This window comes from Gallus gallus, chromosome Z (genome assembly GCF_016699485.2).
Source record: "Gallus gallus isolate bGalGal1 chromosome Z, bGalGal1.mat.broiler.GRCg7b, whole genome shotgun sequence".
Lineage (NCBI taxonomy): Eukaryota > Metazoa > Chordata > Aves > Galliformes > Phasianidae > Gallus > Gallus gallus.
In genome coordinates this window covers 28,666,905-28,694,144 of record NC_052572.1, presented here as the reverse complement: position 1 = coordinate 28,694,144, position 27,240 = coordinate 28,666,905, and the positions used below count along the sequence as shown (strand labels likewise).

The following is a 27,240-nucleotide window of genomic DNA, read 5'->3' as shown; positions in this document are numbered from 1 at the left end:
GTAGCTGGCAGTGCAAAACCAGCACATGAATAAACTACAAACTGAAGAGTGGCTGATATCTGCTCTTTTAAAAAGCTTTAATTCACAATGCCATAAAAGACTTACTACCAACTGCTTTCTCCATCCCATTCCCCTATCTAATTTTTTTACAATTTTTTAATGAGCAAATTTTTTCATTTGTATTCTAATTCAATTTGCTTGTGGACACTATTTACCAGCTAGAAGTTGTGACCATCAGATAAAAATCAAAGTGGAATTTTTAGAAACTGTATTACAGACACCACTGTTGACCTCCTTCCAGTACTTGAATAGAGCTTATCGACAGGCGATAGACTGACTTTTTGCATGGTGTGACAGGACAAGAGGAATGGCTTTAAACAAAAAAAGATCAAGATTTAGATTATATGTTAGGAGGACATCAAAAAAGATGGTGAGGCATTGGCAAAGGCTGCCCAGAAAAGCTGAGGATGCCGCATCCCTGAAGGCATTCAAAGCAAGGTTGGATGGGGCCCTAGGCAGCCTGATCTAGCGAGTGGGAACCCCCGTGGCATGGGAGTTGGAACAGGATGGGCTTGTGGTCCCTTCCAAGCAAAGTCACTCTGGGATTCTACGACTATGACATCCAAACACAAGCTTGTTGATTTAGTAGTGATATGCCATATTTTCCTATTGTTTCAAGACATTATCAAAGATCACAAAGTACACATTTTTAAGAAGGGTAAAAATGATGATCCAGAAAACTACAGACCTGTCAGTCTCAACTCTGTGCAGATTCTCCTGGAAGCTATCCTAAGGCACAAAGAAAAGAGGGAGAACCAGCACGGGTTCAGCAAGAGCGAGCCCTACTTGACCAACCTAATGGCTTTTTTTGATGGTGTCACTGCATCAACGGAGAAAAGAAGAGCCACTGATGTCAGCTAAATGGACTTCAGTAAGGTCTTTGACACAGTACACCACAACATCCTTTTCTCCAAATTGGAAATATACAGATTTTAGGGGTGGACTATTCAGTCAATGAAGAAATGGCTGCAGGATCAAGTACAAAGGGTAGTAGTCAATGGCTCTGTATCCAGATGGAGATCAGTGATGAGTGGTGTCTCATAGGGGTCATTTCTGGAACTCATACTCTTTAACATCCTCCTCAGTGACATCGACAGTGGGGTTGAGTGCACCCTCAGCAAGTTTGCAGATTGATACCAAGCTGTAGGCTGTGGTTGACATGCCAAAGGGATAGGATGCCAGCCAGAGGAACGTAGACAGGCTTGAGCAGTGGGTCCAGACGAACCTCATGAGATTCAACAAAACCAAATGCAAGGTCTTGCAACTGGATTGAGACAAAGCCCACTACCAATACAGGCCAGGTATGAAACAACTGAGCACAGCACTGCCAAAAAGGACTCAAAGGTACTGGTGGATGGAAAGCTGGACATGAGCCAGCAGTGTAGCCTCAAAGTCCATAACACCAACCGAATCCTGACCTGCATCAGTAGAAGTGTGGCCACCAGGGTGATAGAGGTGATCCTGCTCCTTTACTCTGAGCTGGTGAGGCCTCACTTGGAGTGCTGTGTCCAGATGGGGAGTCCCCAGCACAGGAGAGACATGGACCTGTTGGAGCATGTCCAGTGGAGGGTGGCAAAGGTGATCCAAAGGATAGAACACCTCTTCTACAAGGACAGGTTGAAAGAGCTGGAGTTGTTCTGCCTGGAGAAGAGAAGGCTCTGAGGAAACCTGAGAGTGGCCCTTCAGTATCTAAAGAGGGAAGAAGGGGATGGACTCTTTAAGAGGGCCTGCTGTGACAGGACAAGGGAAAATGGCTTCAAACATAAACAGGGGGAATATGGTTCGATATAAGGAAAAAATCTTTTACAGTGAGAGTGGTGGGGCACTGACTGGGTTCCCCAGACACGCTGCAGAAGCCCTGTCCCTTGAAAATATTCAACTTTAGGCTGGATGGGGCTCTGAGCAACCTGATTTAGCTGTTGATGTCCCTGTTCATTGCAGAGGAGTCATCATAACGTGTACCTTCATCCTAGTATGATGTGATCCATGTGATGTTAACAATATAAAATTACTGCATTATAAAAATTCAATGAAATATAATCGCTTCTCTACATAAGAACCAAAATAGTATTTTATTTAATTCTTCCTTTTTATGTAATACCTCTTGAGGCACTGTACACATAGACAATGATCCCTGAAAACCAACGCTGGAGTCTTTATTAATACCATAACAGAGTTAACTAACAAGCATTATGTCATCTGTCCAAAAGTTCTGATATGGTAGGCTCTTCTCTCCCATTTTCCTTCTGCCTTCTACAAATTTCCCAGGCTATTAGACAATCTAATACTTACTATCTTCTGTAACACTGTGAAAGTTGTCCAATCTACTTGTCAACACGTGTATCTACAAAAGCAGAAAAATACAGAAAACTCTCTTCCAATCTTCAGGCATCTCCTGTGTAACAATAGCAAGGTCCCTGCACAGATTACTAAAATGGATACTCCGTCAACACTGTACAGAGTACACATGCTAGAAAACAATTGCATTCAATCTCTCTCAGGGACCAATTTCTGTTGAATTCTAAAATCTTGTAATATGTTTTTAGAAATAGCATTAATTTTGTACAGTTAAAAGAATATATCCTTCACAGACAAGAAAAGGCAGTTATCAAAGCAGTACTGGCACTAAAATCAAGTCAGTTCCAATACTGATGGTTTACTATACATCTCCAGATTTTTACAAAGGTAATGATAGCCCTACAAGGCTTGATTTTTATAATTTGGAAAAAAAAAATAGACTATCATAATACCTTGGGACTAAGATAATTTATCACCCTCTGTAACAACACCACAGGTATCTAATCCTCCTTAAAAGTAAGCAATATATTTTCTGTGTTTCTCTTTCTCTTACAGAAACAGAAGTTTGACTCCAGAATATATGCTTACAGAAGGGATATCTGTCCCCTCAGCAAACTTCATAACCAGTTTGCTTGCTGACTGTATAGCTACCCTTGAGGAAGCTGTTAAAAGGCTGCACTAATACAGCAGCAATCACATTTTCATTCTGGCACACTTGATAAAAAGAAATTATACATTTCTCTGTATCTAACACTATACTGCTCACTCTTTTAACAGGTGAAATACATTTTTAAGCTCAGAAAGCTGTTCAATTAGAATTGTAAGGTCTATGTAGAGGACAATGAGTCTTGATGAACCCAAACACCACTGTCCAGCAAATGATGGATAAAGGATACAGGAACTGTTTTGTATTTCCTTCTTCAATCAAAATAATGGTCCTGGCATTAGTGTGTGTCCAATCTGCAGCAGATTGGCTCTGCTTGTGAAAGATGCCAAGGGACAAGAGCTGCTCATGGCTATAATCAGAGTTGCCAGTTCTTGTCATTTCTGGAGATCAGCTGCTAGCTTGACAAGAGGACCAAACACACAGCAAAAGCTTTATATTTGACCTTTCAACACCTCTCTTTCCTAAACAGTTACTAAAAAATTTAACCTACTTATGACATTACTAAAATTGCTTTATATAACCAGACTTCTTGCATCAGTTCAAGCACATCTGACAGGATGCTGACAGCCAATGTAATAAGTGAATGAAGTTTTATTTCATGTCTTAGCAGAAGAAAAATATAGCTCTAAAATTAGCCATTTTCACTATTCATTAAATTCTTGTCCAAGCCACTCTTTCCATTCATGATAGCTTTCTCACTTCATGTTTTATTATCTCAGAATGCAAGGAAAGCTGAATTGCTTTGAAATTCTGAATCATACTTTAAAGAAATCCACAATGAATTCAATCTATAGAATAAAACAGTTTACAGCAAAGTAAAATTTTAGTCAGTTTGACTCTAAAAACAGTTTCTAATGTTGCATGCCCAAACATTGCTGGAAAGAAATCTCTGGGACCAATCAATGCGCAACAGAAGTCAGTATACTTACTCCTTCTGCTGAGTCTGCATTTTACTGCTTAAGTGAGCAGAAATATAACTGCATTGCATACAGAAGAAGAATATTACCACAGGCTAGCATACGTACACTGACGCTAAAACCAAGTTTCATTACAAAAAAAAAAATCAATATTTGGGATGGGACTCAACTCACACTGTACTGCTGCACCTGTATTTCCAAACTGGCAGCTTGGGCTATAATTCTAGGTACTGATTCCCCAGTCCCCTGTATTTGTCATTGTTCAGTATTTGAGGAATTAATTCCACAAAAACAAACAAATACATAGATAATTAGATAAACAAATAAATAAAGGAAAGTTGAGCATCTGATGTACATAGGAAAATACTTTCGGGGAAAAAATAAGATTTTAAATACAGGACAGCAACAGACCACAAAGAAACAATCAACCCAGTCCTTTCTCTGTAGAAGAAACATTCAGGAAACATACACATGAAATATAGGCAGTGGTAACAAGTAAATACAAAACTCAATGTCAAAGCAGTTGTGAGCAAAAAAAATACCAAAAACTAAACTCTGAATTTCTACCAGAGGACTCTGTATTAATACAAAATTCAGAAAGTCTCTGCTAAGATTTAAGCATGCTGTTAAATATGAAAGCATCCTATTTGCAGAATTATAATTCTGAAATGGTTGACAGTGTCAAAGAATGCAGCCTTCTCCTTATTAACGGTCTCTGATCACCTCTATTTGCAGAAACTTCCTAATAGAAGCCTAGCATGTGAAAGACTTCAAATATATTAATTTGAATATAAATTATCTGCATTAGAAATGGCTATAAGCACACCATCCAACTAACGTAACGTGATTTGCAGATGAAGTATAAAGCTCTACTTTCTTTTATTTTCCATAACAGCATCAACCCACTTCTTCTTCTTCCTTTCCTTCTTCCATTTTGTTTACCTTTGTGAATTGACTGAATCCGGTAAACCCAAATATTAACCAATATGAACAATGTATCAATGCACATATCCTCCCTGTAGAAGAACAGATGAGGTAACAGTTATAGTTCCAAGAGACCACAGCATCATAGCCATTATTGGCATCATTACCATTCAGGAACTACACAGAAAAAGAACTAAGTATACATACTGATTAAAATTTCTGGTAATTCCAGAATACGAACAAAGCACACTCAAAAAGGGAACATAATCATCAAAACATTGAAACCGATCAGTCCCCTGATACTTGACAAGAAACATTCTGGAATATGATCAGAAAAATCTCCTTTCACTGGCATTTGACTAGCAACAGATCTCTACCTCACATGTCAGCATGTGTCAGCAAAGCTAGCAAAGCTTCAGTTTTCTAGCCTCCCTCAGCAGTTCTTCCATCTCTGTCTTGGATGTAAACATTCTATTCACCAAAATCTATTGTCTCTCTTCTGTGTTCTCACAAAAACATGCTGATAAATTAGATCACAGAGAGAAGCAGATGCATGAAAATAGTATCAAGCTCTAGTTCCAGCTAGAAAATACCAGTAACTGTCACGTCCAATATAACTCTTAATTACTTCCTTCAGTCAATAAGCAGACGGATGTTTAACAGCTACTTGAAATGGTTCTTTCCTAACAAAAATATACTCTAATCTACCAGGAGGACAATCATTTAGACAGGAAAGACTGGAAGGTATTTAGTGGTATATGACTTCCTTTTTGGAAAGCTGCTATTTTCTCATAAAACTAAGATACCAGGAGGCTGGCAAACTACTGAATAGGGCTGCAAAAGAAGAACACAGTCCTTGAGATCAGTAAACTAGTGCCCTGACATCTTCATCTGGTTAGATTGTAACACAGACAATCCACGCTTAAGAGGGAATTTTACACTATGTTTTAACTATAGCTAATGTTAAATAAGCATCAGCATGCGAAAATACTCTAATCTCTAATTAAAAAAGAGCAATTTCACTACAACGTACCACATATTTATATCTTTAATCACTTTACTAGATGAATCTTAATATTCATATCATCTTTTTTTTTGTGTAAATTATCATAATACTTTCTGAAATACTCTCTGCCTAGCCCTCAAGGTATCCAAACATATCCATGTATGATACAGATCATGTGCCTAAGCTGTCTCTAATTTTCAGAAAGATGCTTAACAGCTAATTGAAGTATTACGTCTGGCAAAACTGAGGTTCAGATAAAGAAAGAGAGAGAGAGAGATTATGGATTTTTCAAACTACTGATAAAGAAGAAACGAATCAAATATTTTTGGCCTGGAACACGGATGGAGATGTAGCGATGAGTTACAGTTAAAATTACAGCATCCAGTTCAACAGTTCCTAAACTGATGCTAACTAGAAGTGTAACATTATTTAGTTAAAAGAAGAAAAATCAATTAATATGCATGCTGTCTTTCTTAGAATTTAAGAAAGTCTACTTGTAGCTGTAATAACCAGCTACTCTTCAGGAGCCATAATAACTGAGAAAGAAAAAGATCAGGAAGCCCAGCAAGACCACTAAAAGTACAAAATTACTGGATTAAGCAAAATAGAGGTACAAAACACTGATAAAAACTGAAGCATAAAGCAATGTTGGACTCAGATCTCCAATGTGATATTAGTTCCATTCTGCACTACAAAAAGAACCAAAATGGTAAAGGGTGTGTGAGGACCAACCCTCATTTCTGCCAGCTCATGGATGTCCAACATTTTGGCTTGCCTGGGTCACATTTAACGAACAGAAATTGTCTTGAGCCACGTATATGTAAACTGCTCCAAAAGTAATGTTTTCCATGGAAAAGTAATTTATTTCCTTGGAAAGGACAATAGATGCAAGGAGTAGAATAGCACTATTTGATATAGCAAATTCTCAGCTACAAAATGCTATTTTTCAACATAGTTACCACCATTAGCTATGCATTTTCCCCAGTGATGAACAACAGCCTGCATGCAACAACTATAAGTATGCACCAGTGAAGGTAACCCAAGGTTGCCCAGAGATATTGTGGAGGCCCTGTCCCTGAAGACACTCAACTCCAGGCTGGATGGGACTCTGAGCAACCTGATCTAGCTGTTGATGTCCCTGTTCATTGCAGAGGAACTGGACTACACGATCTTCAAAGGTCCTCTCCAACTCTAATGACTCTGTAATTCCATGATTCTATTGTTCAATTCCTTTATCAAAAGGGAAAGCACTGCTGCATATTCCTAACTGTTCAAGGTCCTGTGTTTAGCCAGTGTATCAAAATGTATGCAGTTTTTGGCCATCACCTAAGTCAGCACTGCACAGCATTGTCCTCCCTGTGCCCTGCTTTCTGACAACACAGTGTCAGTAGCACAGTGATGGTTTGGGTGTTGCTGAGCAACGGGCACGTGTCTGAGGCCACTCTGCTGGGAAGAGCTGCCACCTTTAAATGACAGGGAGAGGGTGGGCCACATTTCGGGCCATGCTGGGCCACAAGCAGCCCACAGGCCACGGGTTGGACTTGCCTGTGCTAACTGGAAAGGATTCTGAAGAATAATTCCAGAAAAAAAACTGTGAATTACAGAACTAAAACACTAAGGTAATATGAACAAAGTATATATCTGTTTTCCATTTTGATGGATATCTTTGATGCATAGTTCAATAAACTTCACAAGTCACATCTGACAGATTAAAGTAACTTCACTTACTAGCTCTGGCTGGATGTACATGTGATTACTGAGTAAAGAAGATTTTCTTTTGCTATTTATTTTGGAGAAGGAAATCATTACTATGGGTAAACATTGTAGCTTTTGTAGCTTGTCCAGAAGATGGAGAATCTTTAAAGTTAAAGCACTCAAGTAAGGCTCCAAATAAAGAACATCTGATAAATTCTAAGCATTTTTTAACTTTTTGGATCACCACAGTATCTAATTACAGAGCACTAAATTTAATGGCTGGAGAATTATTTAGCATTTATTGAGTACAGAATCATGTTCAATATATCAGTGTAGTTTATTGTAATTACTTATGCACATGCTTCTTTTTCTTAATTCCTACTTCATTATACCCCTTGAAATGCCTTAAGGTACCAAGTGATATATAATTAAAGTACCATATAATACATAATAACATCCATACCAGCAACTTACAGTTAAGAATCAAGCAAGTATATACAAAATTATTAACTAATATTAAGCTTCTTATTTATGCATTTAAACATTTGAAAATAAATACTGTAAGTACCTAAATGCTGAATCAGAATCTCTGTCTTATACATTCCCATGCATGTTACTTACCCTACTTTCAGTTGCTTTCCAAGTCTTCAAAGAGAGCAGAAAACTGATCTAATAAAATTTTTAGAGAATTGTTCATCTGGGGAAATGGTGAGGAGACCTTTCTCTGCTTCTCATTTTCAAAGATTACTTTATATGTCTAGAAACAGAACTATGTTCTTGCATCTCTTCTTATGCTTGTGAAAATACAGATTTTACTTTTAACATCTACACAACTCCTTAGATACAATTTGAACCATGAGAACCATTAGAACAGTTTAACCGTTACAACAGTTTAACATGACTAAGTGTCAGATCTGCACCTGGAAAGGGACAACCCTGGCAATACATTCAGTCTCTGAGATGACATGCTGGGGAGCTGCCCCTCTGAGAGGGATCTGGGTGTCCTGGTCAACAGCAGCGCACCCAGGCAGCCAGGAGGGCCCATCACACCCTAGGATGCACGAACATGGGGTTGCCAGTTGGCTGAGGGAAATGACTGTTCAGCTCCACAGGGCACTGCTGCAGCCTCACCTTCAGGCATCATAGTACAAACAGGACATAAAATGATTACAGAGTATGCAAAGGAGGGCTACAAAAATGCTGAAGGCTCTGAAGGGGAAGACGTGAGAAGAGGCTGAAGTCCCTTAGTTTTTCCAACCTAGAGCAGAGCAGGCTGAGGGGAGGCCTCATGGCGGCCTGGAGCTCCTCAAGAGGTGAGTGGAGGGGCAGCACTGAGCTCTGCTCTCTGGTGACAGTGACAGGGCCCAAGGGGACAGCACCAACAGATGCAACAGGAGAGGTTCACGTTGGCTACCAGAAAGAGATTCTTCACTGAGAAGGTGGTTAGGCAGAGGAACAGGGTCCTCAAAGCAGTGGTAATGGCCTCAGGCTGCTGGAGCTCATCTTTATGGGTCCCTTCCAACTTAGCATATTCTATGATTTTATGACTCTCTGTCCAAAGATATGAGAAATGTAGAGGAATTCTGTTTAAAATGATCCTTTTAATAACTTGTAAAACAATAGAATAAAACAACACAGTAAAATCAAAACTTCAAGAAAAAGAAGTTCATTCTTTCTTTCAATATTAAACTAGGCTAAAACCTGGAAATCAAGGCATAAATAAAGCCCAGAAGTCAGTAGCATTTTCCTTGAATGAGAACTAGAATATCTTAAAAGATTGACTCCAAAATGTCCAAAGTCTATGACAAAGGCAAACAACAAGAAAAAAAAGAGGCTTTAAAGTAATATAGGAGGACTATGACTTACATGTAAGGTCTTTATTCAAAGGATTCTTGTGTCATTTTTATCTGTGTTTACACAATAAAAAGTTTATAGAATTATTCAGGTTGGAAAAGTCCAACCACAACCTAACCATTCTACCCTAACTCTAACAACTCTCTGCTAAATCATGTCCCTGAGCACGACATCCAAACGACTTTTAAACACATCAAGGGATGTGTTTAAACCACCTCCCTGGGGAGCCTATTCCAGGGCTTAGCAACCCTTTTTGTAACAAAGTTTTTCCTGATATCCAACCAAAACCTCCACTGGCGCAACTTGAGGACACTTCCCCTCATCCTGTCACCTGTCACCAGTGAGAAGAGACCAATCCCACTCTTGCTGAAATCACATTTCAGGTAGATGAAGGCAGCAATAAGGTCTCCCATCAGCGTACTCTTCCCCAGACTAAACAGCCCAAAATCCTTCATTTGCTCCTCATAGGGCATATTCTCCAAGCCCTTCACAAGCCTTATTGCCCTCCTTTGAACCTGCTCCTGATTGCTCATAAACTCAGCTGCTCTGAGAAACAAAGATGATTTGACTGGTGAACGCAGAACTCTTATATGACTTCTATTAAGAGGATTTTTCAACAATAGATCCAATGCTTTTAGAAGAACCTGAATAGTAAAAATAGAATAGTGCATTCAAAGGCCACATGGAATGGTCTTCGTGCAATCATCCTACAATGCTGGTATCTCCCATATAGAAAGAAAATTTTGTTGTTGTTTGTGAAAATGACCACATATGGTCTAAGGACAAAATAGGAGTATAAAAAAATTTACTAAGCAGTACACTCACCTTCATCACTAGTTGCTTGCTGTTTAACCAAAGTCATTGGAGATCTAGCTGGGGGTTTATTTAGTGGATGACGCCAGCTCTTAGATACTTTCTTTCCTTCAGCTTCTGATGACTGAAAGGTAAAAGCACAACTAATTTAGCATGGAATTCTACAATTAATTTTAATCAACAAAACCATTCTTCTATAAATGAGCACAGACACCAATTTCTTAGTACTATAAGGGTACTCAAAGCACCTTTAAAGTCACAATAAAATATCTGTCTGTAATGGAGAACACAATCTCCAACTAAAAAAAAGCAACCTTTTTCAAACACAAATTATTTGAGGTGTAAGTTACAATAGCCTTTTCCACACTTATATAATGTAAGTCCTCCTTTGCATAGGTAATGTTTGAGAGGAAGAACAGCCTAATAATTCTGCAGAATCAGAAATACAATGCAAACATTAACTGTGGTTGTGAAAATGAGGCAGCAATGAGGCACTCAATTTGTGACAGAGTGCAAAACATGTGAGGAAACTATCATTGTGGGAGTTTAAGAAAAAAAATGGATTTGGAGTTGATACAAAAAAAATTAAGCATCCTAACTGGATTTACATGCAAATTCCTTCCTCCCTTATATGACCCTATGGACTTTCAGCATGAAATTAACCATCGTGAACTAATAGCAATGTTGCAATCTCTAGAAGTGTATCTTTGCCAACTCCAGATTTTGGGTGACAGTGGGAGAAACCATAAAGTAAACAGTTGCTCGTTCCTCAATAGAGGAAGCACAATCATAATGGCAAAAGGTTGAGGACAATCTCACACAAGTCTTATGGGCCACACTGTTTTGCTCCTCAGAACTAAGAAAGTAACCCAGCAGGTTTCATATCTGTGCCTTGATTGCTTTGAGAATTAGAAATTACATATTAATTGTAAAGTCAATTACAAGACACATTTACTATGATTAGCAGAGGAAAGATGCGGCTAAAGCACTGGACAGCTTGATGATCTGGAAGAAGTTACCATCAAATTATGAAGGAACAGATCTGCTTTTTTAATTGCATCTGTGCAGCACACTTGCAAGTTTTAAGTAAGAATTTATAACAAAAACACATTAAAGAGTAAGCAATTATATAGGGGAACATTTGAAGCCTCATGTTATATGTAACATACAAATGGCTGAAAAGCATAGAAAGAGATAAATATAACCTCCAATGCAGGATGCTTATTAAAGCTAACAAAGCCAATAAAAAATCATTAGTGCATACTTCCTGACTGTAAAATGCTTGGAGTGATTTTAATTTTACCTCCCAGTTTCCCATTAAGACTGGCAATCTGGCAGTAGATCACCAGCTCCATCTCCGCCAAACTGGGAAACTGCCAAACTTATAAAACTACTGTGACTAGCACTACAGCTTTGTATTTTTCATTATGCTTCCTAAAATCAATGCTACTCACTCTTCCACAGCACAACAACAGCAGTACAATAGAACAGAAGAGAATAGTTAAATTCAGTTCAAAGGAGCTTTCAAACACCATCTAGTCCAACTGGCTGGTCACTTCAGGAATAACTGAGAGCTAAAGCAAAATTAGAACACTGCCCATATGCCTCCTGAAACACTGACAGGGATGGGCTACTAATCATCTCTAGGAAGCCTGTTCGAGTATCTGATCATCATCACCATATAGAAATGCATCCTAATGCACAATTTGAATCTCCTATGGCAGCTTTGTGCCATTCCTGCCCCGCCATAAGTTCCAAGGAACAGAGTTCAGCAGCTTCCACTGCTTTCCTTCCTCAGGGAGCTGTATTGACTCTTGGCCTCCTTGACTGGGTAACCTGACTGTACTCAGACTCTCCTCCCTGGACATTAATTCTAGCCCTCCTACTAGATCCTTTGCCCCCTTCTGGATTCTTAATGTAAGAATGGGTACAAAACAAACAAACAAACAAAACAAAACAAAAAATATTTTTTGAAATACGAATTCGTGATACTAAATACAGTATTCATTTCTAACTGTGCATAACACAAAACCATGAGGAGTGACTAAATCAAAAGTCATTCAGACATACAGATAGACCCCTAAAGTCTACAGAGTTGGGCTGACAAAAATATTATGAAGTTCAACAAGAAGAAATGCAGTGTCCTGCAAGTGAGAGGAACAGCCTCAAGCACCAGGACATGCTGGGCGTCACCCAGCTGGAAAGGAGCATGGCAGAAAAAGCCTTTTGAGGTCCTCATGGACACCAAATTGAACATACGTCAGCAACGTGCTCTTGCAGCTACAAAAGATGATGGCATTCTTGGCTGTATCTGGAGTCCTGTGTCCAATTCTGGGCTCCCCAGTTCAAGAAAGACAGGGAGAGAGTCCAGTCACTAACAGGGCTACAAAGATGATCACGAGACTGGAGCACCTCTACTGGTGGGAGCCTCTACGAGGCTGGGAGAGCTGGGACTTCAGGATGGAGAGAAGGTTCAGGTGGGGATCTTACCAGTGTGTATAAACACCTCAAGAGAGTGTGGGCCAGACTCTTTTCAGTGGTGCCCATGTCAGGACAAGAAGCAGTGGGCACAAACTGGAACACAAGAGGTACTGTCTAAACACCAGGAATCACTTCTTTACTATGTGGATGATGGAACACTGGCACAGGTTGCCTAGTGGCTGTGGAGTCTCCCTCCAAGGAGATCTTCAAATGCCACCTGGCACGGTCTCGGTTACCATGCTCTGGGTGAACTTGCTTGAGCAAGACAGTTGGACTGAATGACCTCCAGAGGTCCCCTCCAACATCTGCCATTCTGTGATTATGTAATAATTTGTATTTCAGGTTCATCGCATTTCTGGTCAATTAAAGCTCATTGCCTTGTTAACAGTGGCAGACAGTGAACACAGGAATACCTTGAGAGTAGTCCTTGACAGATCAGATTCACAGATACAAAGTGAGATCAGTAAAAATCTAAAATCAGAGGGAAAACACATCAGGAAGTCAGATCCAAGAAATCCTCCCTTTCCATTTTCTCTCTCATCTGAACACTTCACAAGATGCTGAAATTAACATTTGATTAAAATCATGCATATTGTTAACTGCCTTACAATGGATACTAGTTCTCATTAGGAACAGGTTTAGTCATGTATTAAATCAGGAATATATTAATATAATGATGAAAATTTGCTTCACATACATTGGATGTTTCCATGTCATCATCTTCATTCCTTTTTACAACTGGCACTTCACCATGTCCCACCCTATTTCCACTTTCCAGGTCGCTGACATCATCCTCTGTAGAGACATTCACCTTTTTAGCTGGGCTTTCTGCCTCAGAATTACGTTGCTGGCACTTCAGGTATGGTACGGATGATTTAGACTTATGCTGAGTTTTCAAACTCTCTTCTTTCTTACAGCTTCTTGAAGTGGGCACACAGGAACCTGGATCTTCAAATATAATGAGAGAGTCACTGGAATCTTCCTTGTCCTCATCAGCTTTTGGTTCCACTCGTAAAGGAACAGGACAGGAAAACGAGTCTGAAAGGATGCTTCCTGTAGATCAAAAATATGGCTTCTTAATAAATCTCACGTTATATTACTGCATTTCATTTCAAAACAACCTGAATTATTCAAATAAAGAATACAGCTACTCATTTAGAAATCATACAAAAAAAACAATGTAGTAGAAGAATATACATAAAAGCGGAGTAAAGGTTTGATCACAGAATAAATTAAATGTAAAATTTTGAGTTTGGAGTGTGAAATATAGCTTTAATCTTTTAATGGGCATTTTGTGTTTGAATTGCAACAGTTTTAAGTGATCCAAAATAATCAATATTCATGTAGCTTGTTTACTCTGACAGCTCGCAAGCACTTTTACTGGCTGAAAAAAACCGACAATATAAAAGGTTGGTATATTGACCTTTATGATCTGCATTTATATGTATTATGCCAGTTTTACAAATGAAAATAAACAAAGACTAATGGTTTATAATTAGGAAAATATATTCCAAATAGATACCAAGAATATTTTTGAAAGCGACAGCACCAGTCTAAAAATGAAAAGCAATTAGCATAAATTTATAGTTCAGCAATTACTGTAATTTCATATTTCAGTGAAATTTCAACCTTCAGTGCTGAAGGGTGAATTTGTGTGGATTTTACTTTGTTGAAATTCTTTATCTGTGGATGTTTCCATGGATTTCCATGCTTTCTGAGATGTTCTCAGACAGAACAGGAGGCTGGAGAGGTGACCCAAAAAATATGCTCTCAAAGAACTCTATGCCACACACCCCAGTGTACTTTTCAGCAGCACTTCCAAGGCAATAAAGAAAAAGGTCTACAAAGCCCCTTTTCACTTTTTCTTCAGAATGGTTTTTTCAATGTGCTCTTCTGATAAAATGACAGATCAAATTAGAAAACTGATAGAAAGCCCATCCAATAACAAAACAGATTCTATGCAAATGAAGACTACTGCCCTGATAGAGCATAATGAATGTACTTGCCAGAGAGATTCAGGACAAATCCCTTCATTTGGAGCTACTAGTATTACATCTAAAACGGTCCTTTAAAACCAGAAAAACAGCCTGTGTATGTGCAACCAAATTTTTAGTATAAATTTGAAATCTTAGGACTGTTCCCAAAGGTAAAATTTCAGTTTGCCTTTCAGAACAGGAATGCATATACTTGAACTACAGTGAAATTCAATATTAAGAGAAAGAATAATCTACAGAATAGATTAAACGTATCAGTAGATCTCAGTACAAAATCACTGTAGGGAACAGAACACCTTTGACTTGACAATACTTTTATAACTTGTATTATCAGACAGTTAAATGAAAAGTGACAGTAATTTTGTAGTCTCAAAATAGAGCTTTTTTTTTCTTTGCACAAACACAGACCACTTCTAATATGCAGTACTCTTGATAAAAATACCTGTAGTGCATTGCAAGTATATATGTTCAATACTGCCTGCATCACTGGTTAGTCATCCCATGTCATTTCCCACTTTTTTTTTTTGCTGTACAGTTGATATTACAGGTGCTATACAGGTGATGCTACTCTCAGTTCTTAATAGTAATTTGATCATTCGTTTTTACTGAATCAACCTTCCCACTGTAACTTTATAAGTACTTAGCTTTAGTATGCTACTTAGGATAGAAATGCTTTAATATCAACTGATCTGTGGCATTAGAGAATCTACAGCCTACAACTTACATGTGAAAAATCATCTGTCCTTATCTCACCTGCAACCTTGACATTATCCAGCAAATGTTGATCCAGCTGCATTCTACTACTGCTTTCTTCTTCCCCAGAAGGCACTTCTGTATTTAGCGGTCTCACTTTTTCTTCTGGTTTTTCATTGACCTTGAAGCCATCAGTAGTTGCTTCAGTCTCTTTGATTTCTGCACCAGTTGCCACAGCAGATTGTCTCTTGTCCCCTGGAGTTTTAAGCTTTTTAGATCGAGATCTGTTGTGCTGGAAGCTGTTATAAGAGATATTGCTGTCAGAGTAGAGTCTGTCTTGGATAAGATAAAATGTCTACCAATATATATGTCCCTTTCACCTGCTTAAAGTGGTAAGACCTGACAATTTTTCATCTTTTTGTGTTGAGATAGTGTTTACAATTTATTAAGTGATAGATTAACTATTTGATTTAACCTTCTAATCTTTTTCACCATTCTATGATGGAAGTTATTAAACTGTAAAATAATTCTACGTAACTATCACTTAACCAGCATCCTAATTAGTTTTTTGATGAACAATTCTTTTGAACTTGAAAGAGATCAACCATTAAGAAAGTAATGAAAGCAGAAGTCTCTCAAATGTGCTAAAACCAGGTGCTACTTCCCATACCAATGCTAGCAAAATACTAGACTAAGTATCCTTATAAAATCAGGACTATCTGCATATCACAGAAGGTTTTATAAGCATTTTAATACAGACAAGCATCTGAATGAACAAAAAATTCTGTTCACCAAATATTTTGAACATGTATTATATCATACAATAAATTTGACAACGACTTTTTAAAAACCAAACTTGAAATAAAGTCTTCTGTACAGGTTTTTGCACCTTCGGAAGCTAAAGAGAGAAGGTGAAACAACAGAGCTCTGAGTCTCTTTCAGGAACAGGTTTGCAATTTATGTGCTCAGGATAAATGGAAGAGGAGACTGGAGTCCCATTTCAAATTCAACTCTGTGATACCAAAAGAGAAGATCTGGATCTGACTGATCATATATCAGATTGTAAAACTGATGATGCATTTGTGATAAATGCCCAACAACCGGAGGAAAAACAGGATATTTTACAAAGGCCTTGTATGTTAGACCCTAAACGCCTCCAAACAAACAAACAAACAAACAAACAAATAAATAAATAAATAAAGTTTTGTTAACCCTTCCCCTTTACCCAGTATCCACTAATCTACACCTTTCAACATCCGCTAAAATATTAACAGCAAGAGTTGCATTTCTATAAAATTGTAATTCCAGAAAATCTATCCAAGTATGACACAACCAGTACCATAACTGTTTTTATGCAGTTCTATTGAAGCAAAGTATTTCAGCTTCAAATGTCAAAGTTACGTTACATAAGTACATTCATGAAAATCCCCATATGTGGTATTCCAATTTTCCCCCTGTTGCAACTTACACAATTCCCAAAATCAAAATAATTACAAATTTCAGTTGACACATTATAGTAGAAATGAAGCTGAACAAATACTTCATTCTCCCTTTGTAAGACTCATTATTACCATGGCTGAACAAAAGCCAATTCAAGAATTAAACAACATAGGAATTGTGTTTATTAGCTCAGCTGAGTGCATGAAATCACATTATGTGTTCCTGTGATAATGCTTTCAATATGATTTTTAAAAAGTCTTTGCTTATAGTTAAAACGGCATCCAAGTGTAAAGGTGCAGTTATGCCACAACAAAACTTACTACAGAGCAAAAGGGCATTGAATTAACAAATCAACTAAATCATTCTATTTGGGTTAACACTGTACCCTTATAAGAAACTGGTCACTCACCTTCTTTATTAGCTGTCTTTAATAACTGATTATATCTCACAAACTACTCTTAGCAACCCGAGAACAAACCCAATGTTACATTCCTCAGCTACATTTCTTCTCTACAACAGGAGTTGGGTTGTATGGGTTGATTTTTTTTTTCTTAACTTCCAGAATAAAGACATGCACTCAAGAAAAAAAATGATGAAATTCAAAGTTTAACAGAACTTTGGAAAGGTATTATCCTTAGCCCAGAAAACTTCACAGTAACTAGATATCAATACAACAGTCACTCTACGCTAGAAGCTATGATCTTTATTAGATAATGAAAATCCATAAAAATCATGTTCAGTAAAATCAAGACAGGAAAGCAGTAGTGTAGAAACAAAACATATCTGTGCTATGTAAACAAGAGACGTGATGAGCACCAAGAAAATGAAACCAGCTATAAAACTGCTTTAATAGGTCGGGATTTGAAATCTTTAGTGCCAAGCTGAGACTTTTTTCCTCCTATTTTCGTTAGTGGTGCAAACATAAACAACTGGAATTTAGACTCTTCTTAATGATCTATCACTGACCTGAGGTAGATACAGAAAGGTTTTAGCTGCTGCACTGAGTCTGCCAAACAAGCAATGATATTTCCTTAGAACTAGATTGTACTGAGGGCCAAGACTGTTGCTAGAGACATCATATGGCTGCTGGGATTCTGACACAGTTTCATGCCTTCTTTTTCCAATTTAATCCCTATCTCACCTGTGATGATGACACTTCTCTCTTATTTTTTGAATGCAGAAGTCACTAGAAACAATGAAATTTTGTTTGGAATAATATTTACTAAAGAATGATTCTAAACTCCACACTAGAATGAATTTTGATGCTCTCTATGCTCATTAACTTCAGCTATGCGTGTAAGTTAAGAATGAACTTTTCATAGTCACTCTGAAAGAAGACTCACTTATCCCCACATTTAGAACAGCAAATAATGTAAATAAAATAAATTTATCCAAGTAAACAAGCTAGAATAGAATGTCAAAGAAAAACAAAAGAACCAAGGAAATAGACATCGTACTGAAAACAACCAAATGAAGGATAAAGAAACAAATACCTCTCAGAAAGTTTTCTTATTTTCTTTCTTCTTTGCAGCCACATCCTTACTTCAGGTGTTGATTCAGGCGTGGGCTTCGTATGATCAATGGTATATAAATCTTTGCCTTGTTTCCACAGCTGGTATCTGTCTGGCTGAAACTTCCTCACAAAAACATCCATGGATATTGTCACCATGTCTTTCCTGCAGGTGCACTGCAAAAGAACAGAGGAATTTGAGAGACATATTGTATAATATGCCACAGCTTGTAGTTAAAAAAATCAAAAGCAAAAATCCCACATGTGAAATCCAATTCTTCCAGTGGTAAGAAGAATTCAAAGATGTTAATTCAGCAAACGTGATATTCCAGGATATTATAGAGGTATTTCAGCTCTATTAAAACTTGACTTATTTCTAAAGCTAAGAACAAAAAGAAACCATAGCCTCACTTTTAGCTCTATTAACTGTGCTTTGTAACTTTAAGGATAATATACTGAATCCAAACACTGCATAAATCCTCAGCAGCATCATTTTCTTCTTTAAAAAAGTGACATACTAGCCACATGTTCAGAAGGTATTTGCAGGCGTTTATAGTGTTCCAACTTTTACATCTCTTTTAATGAGAAATTTGTTAGTTAAGGAATGCACACAAGTATCACACCAAGTTTCAGTTTTGTTTGGGTTTTCCTACAAAGAGGAAGAAACAGGCAAGAATAGGGTGCAGACACTTCAGAATTTTGTGTTTTAAAGTCTAGCACAGTGTTATAAACCTGCAATCTAGCCTTCTGTGCAATGTAGATCTTAAAATCTCATGTACTACTTCCCTCAGCAACTTCACTTTGGTCTCTGATCAATAATCTTTGCACTGCTCTTTCAAATCCTGCTTATCAGTAGAATATTTTATACTAATTGAATTAACACTTAACAATTGTGAAAATGCATGGGATTCCTTGAAAGAAACACCATAAATGCTAAGAGATTATTTTAAAACTGAAGTTATTTTTCCGAAGCTTCAAAGTACTTACTATAAGAGGCGGCAGCAAATAAATCAATATGTCTGCAGTACATATATTATTCAGATTAAAAGCAAATTGGCTAAAAAAATAGATTCTTAAGTGGAAAAACTTTCAAAGAATTTAATACTATAGATAAATGACTGTGTTAATAGGCAAAACTGAGATAACGTTTTCTTTAAGGTAAACAGTGATACACAAAAAATGCTGAATGTATAGCCTGGCTTTGCAGCTTGCTACAGTTAATTTAAAAGGGGTGAAGAAACATGGAAGGTGTTTACTGCTACAAAAATTGAAGCACACTTGTGACAGACTGCTAGTGTTTATTAGCTTGCTTTCTGTAGGATGGATGCAAATTCTTTTGTCTGCTCTTTCTACCTATTTCTAATCTACTTTTCTTTTTCTTGAAAAGCGTAGGTAGTGTAATGAAAAGAAAGAATCAAGATGTATTAACAAGTTTGCTTTCCCTTCAATCTAAGACAAAATGGAAAAACCTGAAGGCAAAATCTAGAATACAGTGATGACTTAATAGGAAGTTACTGCAAACACAAAATCTTTTAAAATGCTTTGCCAAATTTTAGTTAGCACAAGTCATTTTTTTAAATTTAGCATCAGATGAGGCCCAATCTCCATATAAAATTATCTTGTTGACCATGTTTTTAAACTTAAGGATACAAATAATCTATTATTTCATTCTTTGAAACTGTTATGTCTCAGAAATCTGATAACTCTATCACAAAATCATAGGGTTTAGAAGGGATCACTGGAGATCATCTAGTCCAGAATGTTGTGGGTTGCACAGAATACTGTTCTTCAAAAGGTAATCCTGTTCTTTCGTCATTGGTACACTTACAGTATGATGCATTCATTTTTTGATTAAATGCATTGTTCCATGAAATATCTCTGAATTTATATTATGTTCGTTATGTACGTATTCATTATGTTCATTAACTACAACACTCCCTGTTGGAAAGTTTCCTCCCCATTTTGAATTCAAAATGGAGTGGGTTTCTGAATAATGAGATAAGGCATACCCATACTTGATGCTATCATCACAGCCTCATTCCACATATTTCCAAATAGTTCCAATCAAAACACAGCAGAGCAGTGTCCCAATAAAGTCCCCACTACTACTGCTGTAGTAATATGTAGGGACTGCCATGCGGAAAAGCCATGTGCAACCTGCAGACCAGAGTAATCGCAAAGTTGGCTTCTTCATCCTCTTCCATCTTCATACAGAAAGCAGAAATACATCGCAGCCTGATAATTGCTGTAAAGTCAGTTACTACCATTTCAATAGCCATAGTTTAGAAGAATCTGCCACAATAGATTCGATACTACTAAACTACAATTTAAAGATAATTCTTATAAACTTCTAATTCTTAAGAAATGAATGCTTAAGTTTCAAAAAAAAAAAAAATACAAACTACTCAAAGAATAACAATGTTATCTGTTTAAAACTACATTTTATTTAATTCACATGTTTAAAGTAAGTCGGTTAAATCTCACATTCACCTGAAAAAATGGCTAGATTAAGTCATTCGAATGTCAACATTAATACACTGCATTTTCATAACACTACTCTATAATGGAAGATTAAACAAAAAGAAGAAGAAGCTGGGGGTGAAACGATTGAGCACAGCACTGCCAAAAAAAAAGACTTTGGGTGCCTCTCCTATAAGAATAGGCTGAAAGAGATGATCTGTTCAGCCTGGAGAAGAGAAGGGTGTGAGGTGAACTGATAGCAGTCTTTCAGTATCTAAAGGGAAGCTACAGGAAAGAAGGTGACAGACTCTTCAGCAGGATCTGACAGAACAAAGGGAAATGGTTTCAAGCTTAAAGAGGGGAGACTTATGTTGGATATAAGGAAATGTCTTTTATACTGAGGGTGGTGAGGCATTCAAACAGGTTGCCCAGAGACGTGTTTACTGTCCCATCCCTGGAGACTTTCAAGGCCAGGCTGGATCAGGCCCTGGGCAAGCTGATCTAGCTGTGGCATCCCTGTTCACTGCAGAAGAGTGGGTCAAATGACCTTTAACAGTCCCTTCCAACTGTAAAGATTCTATGATTCTATGATTCTAAGAAAAGTAAAATTGAAATTGTAGTTTTAATCGGTTGCATTTAATATTAGTTTTTATCTAAAAGTATCTGATCAGAATTTTCAAATAAAATTTATCTATTTATTTATCAATCTACCTACAGACATTCTGTTTAACACTTGGCATCATTTGAAACTGTCTCATTTATCTAGTCCTTGATCAGTCGCAATAAACAGTAGCAGAAAAGGAACTGAGGTATCTGGAGAGTGAAAGATGCGTATGCAGTTGGTGCATTACATTATTTTCCATTTCTAAAAATAATATGTGTATTACATACAAGAAACACTGTTATCTCTCAGTTTATACACAAAATCCCTTCAATTTCAAGATGTACTGCACCACACACAAGAGAAAAGTGTTGTTTAAATAAAAATGTAAAGAATTATTGGTTTTGTTGTTAACTGTAAGACTTCCAGCAGTTTGGGGGGGGGGGGGGGGGGGGGGGAAGCCATTATTTAAACCCAAAGAATAAAAAAACATCAAGAAAAAATGCATTGTCTGATGGAATCATAATAATACATGAAAAGAATTACGTCTAAGTGAGGCACAGAATTTCTGTCTTTCAGCAATCTTTGATGAATTTCCACTACACTTTAACAGTAGTGCTGCAAGTAGCTTAAAAATAAATACCAGATACTAGGAATATAATTGATTTTTTTCTAGAAGTTTTTAAGCTGCTAAAGATGTACATCTCTGAGTAAAAAGAAACAGAGAAACATCATGCTCAGCACTACTACTGCTTACCTGAAATACAGAATATATAGAAATACATATACATAAATATATATAGAAAATACAGAAAATGCAGAAGACAAGCTTCTAGCTACTGGAGTAGCTAGATAATTGGATAAATATTTGGAATTACCATATTAGACAGTAAAAACAGGTGTGTTCTGAAAACTACTTTCACTCACTTTCCCTAAAATAATCCAAGGAAAAAAACGGAAAGAATGGGAGAAAAAAAACAGTGGTTTTGAGGTTTTGATAAATAAAGTAGAGGAGGTTTGGGGGGGTTTTTCTTGGTGGGAACAATGTTCTTTTTTCATTTCCCATTAGAATGACATACAGCTGACAGTTACCTGACTTCCAGCTTATAAGACAAAAAGTGAATGAAAGCTTCTGTTTCCAAAGTAAAACTAAACACCATTTTGACTGACAAGCCTCAAGGGATACAGGTACAGGGCATACCACTTTATACTAAAATATTTACTACATTACATTCTCAGATGATAATATTAATCGCCTAACATATTTAAGAGTAGATATAAAATCAAAGATGTTAAATCACTAAAATCCTATTATCAGAAAAATAAAAACAATTAAAAATACCAGTCACTACTTCTATAAAATAGTATAAGGAACAATAACTACCTCAGTGAGCAGACACACCTAACTGACTGAGGCCACTGTCTACCAGTGTTCGTACTTTAGGAGTAGCCCTCTGGTGGCAGGTAACAAAAGATGACAAAATGGGCATGTTTAGAACATCCTGGCCAAGACTGGTATGTGTTGATAAAAGTGAGAAAACATTAGGTACTACACAGCATACCTAATACAGTCCTACCTACAGATAAAATACTACTCACAAATAATGTACATAACCCACAACACAAAAAAAGCATGTAAAATGCAGCTGATGTTGGGATAGGCAAACAGCCCAGCCCATACAATGGAAGGAGTTATTTTCTATATGCAGAAGAATCCCTCTGAAACATACTCTTCAATCAAAGATTAGTTAATCAGAGTAATTAAGGGAACAGAATCCTCTCCCAGTCTTTTGGTACTATGAATATCATCAAACTAACAATTACTTTTATTATTTCATCTATTGTAAAGACACAGCTTGGAGGTAAGAAATTCAGATAACATTTATTAGTAAACGCAGGCCTTTTTAGCAATGACAGTGAAGAAAAATGTATCAGCAACTTTAACCAATTGGTATAAACAAATGTGATATATATTTGTAATGAGAAAAAACTACCTAAGCAAGGCATGCTTAGCCACAATATTTTCTTTTTCCAAATAAATGTTATTTATAAATGGAAGCAAAGAATAACTACTTTGTTTAAAAAAAAAAAATCAAATTATTCTAACTTGTTTCTCTAATTCGGAAAAATTGAGATGAATAATGTCAAGCTTCTAGATCTACGCCTGTTTGACGCCTACCCAAGCATCTTTTAAAATAGGATCCTTTACCTAACTACTCTCACTGAGATAATGGTAAGATTCATGTTTTGACCAGTCATATTTTGACCATATCACATCTACACTAAAAAAAAACTCTTTAAATTTTATTAGACCATTAAGAACGAGTACATGTCCCTCCTTTATGTAAGCTTTTTTTTTTTTTTTTTTTTTTAATTGTTGCATCTTGTACACTGTAGGTAAAATTTCACTCTATACACCTGTGGGACAGCAGAAGAAATGAAAATTTCACTTCTTCACATGAGGAGAATGGACATCCATAAAACATAAAACAAATCAACAAATAAACAAGACAAGGAAAGTATCAGGCTGTTAAACTTTATATGCTATGCAAATCACAGTCAAAAAATGCACTCTAAAAAAAATCATCTTGTTAAGGTATTTAGAATCAGAATCACCAAAGTTGAAAAGACCTCTAAGATCACCTAGTCCAGTTTTCCACCTACCACCAATATTTCCCCACTAAACCACGTCCATTAGTACAAGATCTAAACCATGACCCCTTAGTGCACGATTTCTCGCATCATATTTTTTCATATACTTCCCTAACTGTTTATAGTGATTAAAGCTTTCTTCATGGTACACTGACAATGATGAATTTATTGGAGAGATATATTTTATTTAATTTGGATTCTTCTTCCCAGTTGAGCTTCAACTGCACTGTTTAACAGACCATTCCACCTACTGTATTCCACCCTTGTTGCAATACCTTAACCAAATGATGCTCAAAAAATGCAAGAAATGTATTTTGATCAACTTCAATTAATAGGTGCTGCCGTTAGAACTGCATCCTATGGACTACCTGGACTACCTGCAGAACAAGTGTTTGTCAGGCAGTGTTTGCTTGTAGGACAGAATTTAATAAATCCTAGTAGCAATAACTGTTCTGTGCTACAGAATCAGGTAGTGATGCATTTTCACATTGACCTTCTGGCAATTTCTAGGCACTGCTGCAGAAACCTTTGATATTAGTTAGCCATCTACACAAACTGTAATAAAGCAAGCCGTCCTCTGACAGTCAAAGAAAACACAAGCAGTTCCTTCTCACATCCAGTCATACAAAACATAAATTCAAAACATCACTTTCTTTACAGGCCTTTTTATACATTCCACAATGTGTTAAGTAAATAACAGAACAAAATAATTCTAATAAAATCATTATTTGTATTCATATATGCATAAGCAAATAGACCGCAATATTTGTAAAATAGTCCAATATTTAAACACTGCAATAAAAAATATTTTTTTACTTGATTCCTATTTCTGATTTACTTTCCACTTATCCATTATGCCACCTACACATCCCTCCACACACACAAAAAAAAGGATTAATTTTATATTTAAAAATATAAAAACGTAGAACTGATTCCTATCAGAGCCAGATGCCACTGTAAAACACATCTGTTTTCATCCAGATTACCAGCATTCTCTTGAAACCCTGAGAACAGAAACACTAACAGGAAATTACTGAAAGAAGGCCATCTTTTACTACCTCCCAGACTTTCTTTCTGTTTATGTTATCCACCATTACTGCCCTTACAATTATACTTTCTTAGCTCGCAAGACCCAGAATTGACAGACTCAAGTACAACTTCAGCGTACTGAGATAAGCAATGAAATTCAAGATGGATGCTAAACAGCAGCCTAGGATCCAAGGAAGTTGATGGAGACATGTAAAGATCAGATGAAGATATCTCCACATACAGCAAGATGAGGGAAGGGTCTTTATATATGTGTGATAATACTACAGGCCACCCTGAACTCTAGCTTCTAACTGTCATTCAGAATAACAGATTAATATACAAGATAGCATGCTCACTCTTCATGTGCTGCTACCCATCCCATTCTGATGATACAGAAAAAACCAAGACTGTATTGTCATGTTTAGTGCAGTGAAAATAGTATCATTACCAACAATGCCCAATATATGTAAGCAGAACAAGAATAGTAAAACCATGCCTCTGAAGCTTGACTGGTTTAAGGTTCTCTTCTGCTACTGTGTGTGCATGACTGCTTTTTTGCGAGCGGTTTCTTTTTTCACAGTAGTGGAACAAAATTGAATTTCCACAGTCACATTACTCTTGAGTATCCTAGTACAATAAATCTTCTATTGGTATCTTCCAGTACAGTACTCTTTCCCATTGGAAGATTGAATCATTAGCTACTAACCCTTCTCTCTTCAATCTCATTTTATTCTCTATGTCTATCCAAAATCCTTCTCCTCCCTTGCTAGGATTCCATCCTGGATGCCTACAGACAAAAAGAAACCCTTTATCTGGAGCTTTTCTCTGCTGCACATCAACTGCCCTCCATCCTTCTCTTACTCTATGTTGCTTACCTTCTTAGTACATTTGGACTGCCGTTTCTCAACTCTGGAAGGTAAAGGCTTAACTTAAACTATGTCATAATGCCTGCATTGAAAACAGGAGAAATTCTGACCCTGTTTAGACAGAATTTACTACAAATAAATCATTTTCCATCTCCTGAACATCTGAATTAACCAAAATACATGAACACAAAAAATATCTTAAGTATAAAAACAGCCTGTGCAATCATGTTTATATATTATAAATCACATTATAAACAATAAATTGTATTTGTTAGTCAGCTAATGCAGATGTGCTATAATGCTATTCCTTATGTTCATCATATAAATTCCACAGACATGACAGAATCACAGAATGACTTGGGTTGGAAGGGACCTTAAAGACAATCCAGTTCCAACCTGTTGGGCAGGGCTGTCACCCACTGATCAGGCTGCCCATGGCCCCATCCAACCTGGAATGCAACACCTTCAGGGATGGGGCATCCACAGCCTCTCTGTGTAATCCATTATGATGGATTTCTTTATAGAAGATGTACTGCTATCAAGTGTAAAAACAGGATTCATAAGCAACCCAAGAAATCCTACAGAATTTCTGAACGTACAGAAATTCTGAACGCTTACGTAAATCCGTAGCTCTGTAGCTGCAGCAGAGAAAGAGTTGAAATATATTGTGTGCAAGTCAGTGAAATGGTAAACCTTGTAAAAAAAAAATTTCCTTCTCCATTCTGAACAAAAAAAATCTTTTGAAAATTGATGTTACTGATTCAATTTGGGGAAAAAGTTCAGGTTATAACATACTGCAGATTTAAGGAGGATGGCAGACACACATATATATACACCTGGTATGGGTACACAGACCAACAAGTAAGGACTTTTCTTGTTATCCTGGGGGTCTTTTTATTGGCTAAAGTAAATTGTTACCTTCATTTAAGGTAAAAAACATTTACTAACACAATTATTAAATCGGTATATTATTATTAATGGTGCTAGTTATGCCAGTAACTTAAATTCTGTAAGGGCTTTGAAATGAAATAATAATAAAAAAATCTTAAGACTTAACAACAATTTAAGATTCATAGCAATTTAAATAGATGAGCATAGATTTTTTTAACCACAATTCAAATTTCATGGGTTTCCAAGGCTAGTTGCCATTATTAAGAATTTTGTCTGCATCTACATCAGATCATGCTCACAGTTAGATCATGCTGAAAACTAAATTCTGCTTAGACTCATCTAAAGCCTTAACACTGCTGGACATTTCACAACATTGATTCTGAAGAACA

General features: G+C 36.9%; 1 protein-coding gene across 12 annotated transcripts in view; it reads right to left on the bottom strand.

The window, feature by feature from the left end:
* The window catches only part of KDM4C (lysine demethylase 4C), a 309,184-nt gene that overhangs the window by 121,123 nt on the left and 160,821 nt on the right, over window positions 1-27,240 (bottom strand). For 11 of the 12 annotated variants that reach the window (XM_046905735.1, XM_040655989.2, XM_015280207.4 and 8 more), the window contains 4 exons: window positions 18,336-18,529; window positions 15,463-15,701; window positions 13,413-13,768; window positions 10,247-10,358 (listed from right to left, as the gene is read on the bottom strand). In XM_046905735.1, coding sequence (XP_046761691.1) covers window positions 10,247-10,358; window positions 13,413-13,768; window positions 15,463-15,701; window positions 18,336-18,529 — 901 coding nt within the window. The remainder of the gene's footprint in view (window positions 1-10,246; window positions 10,359-13,412; window positions 13,769-15,462; window positions 15,702-18,335; window positions 18,530-27,240) is intronic. The other variant, XM_040655992.2, reaches the window with a different exon arrangement.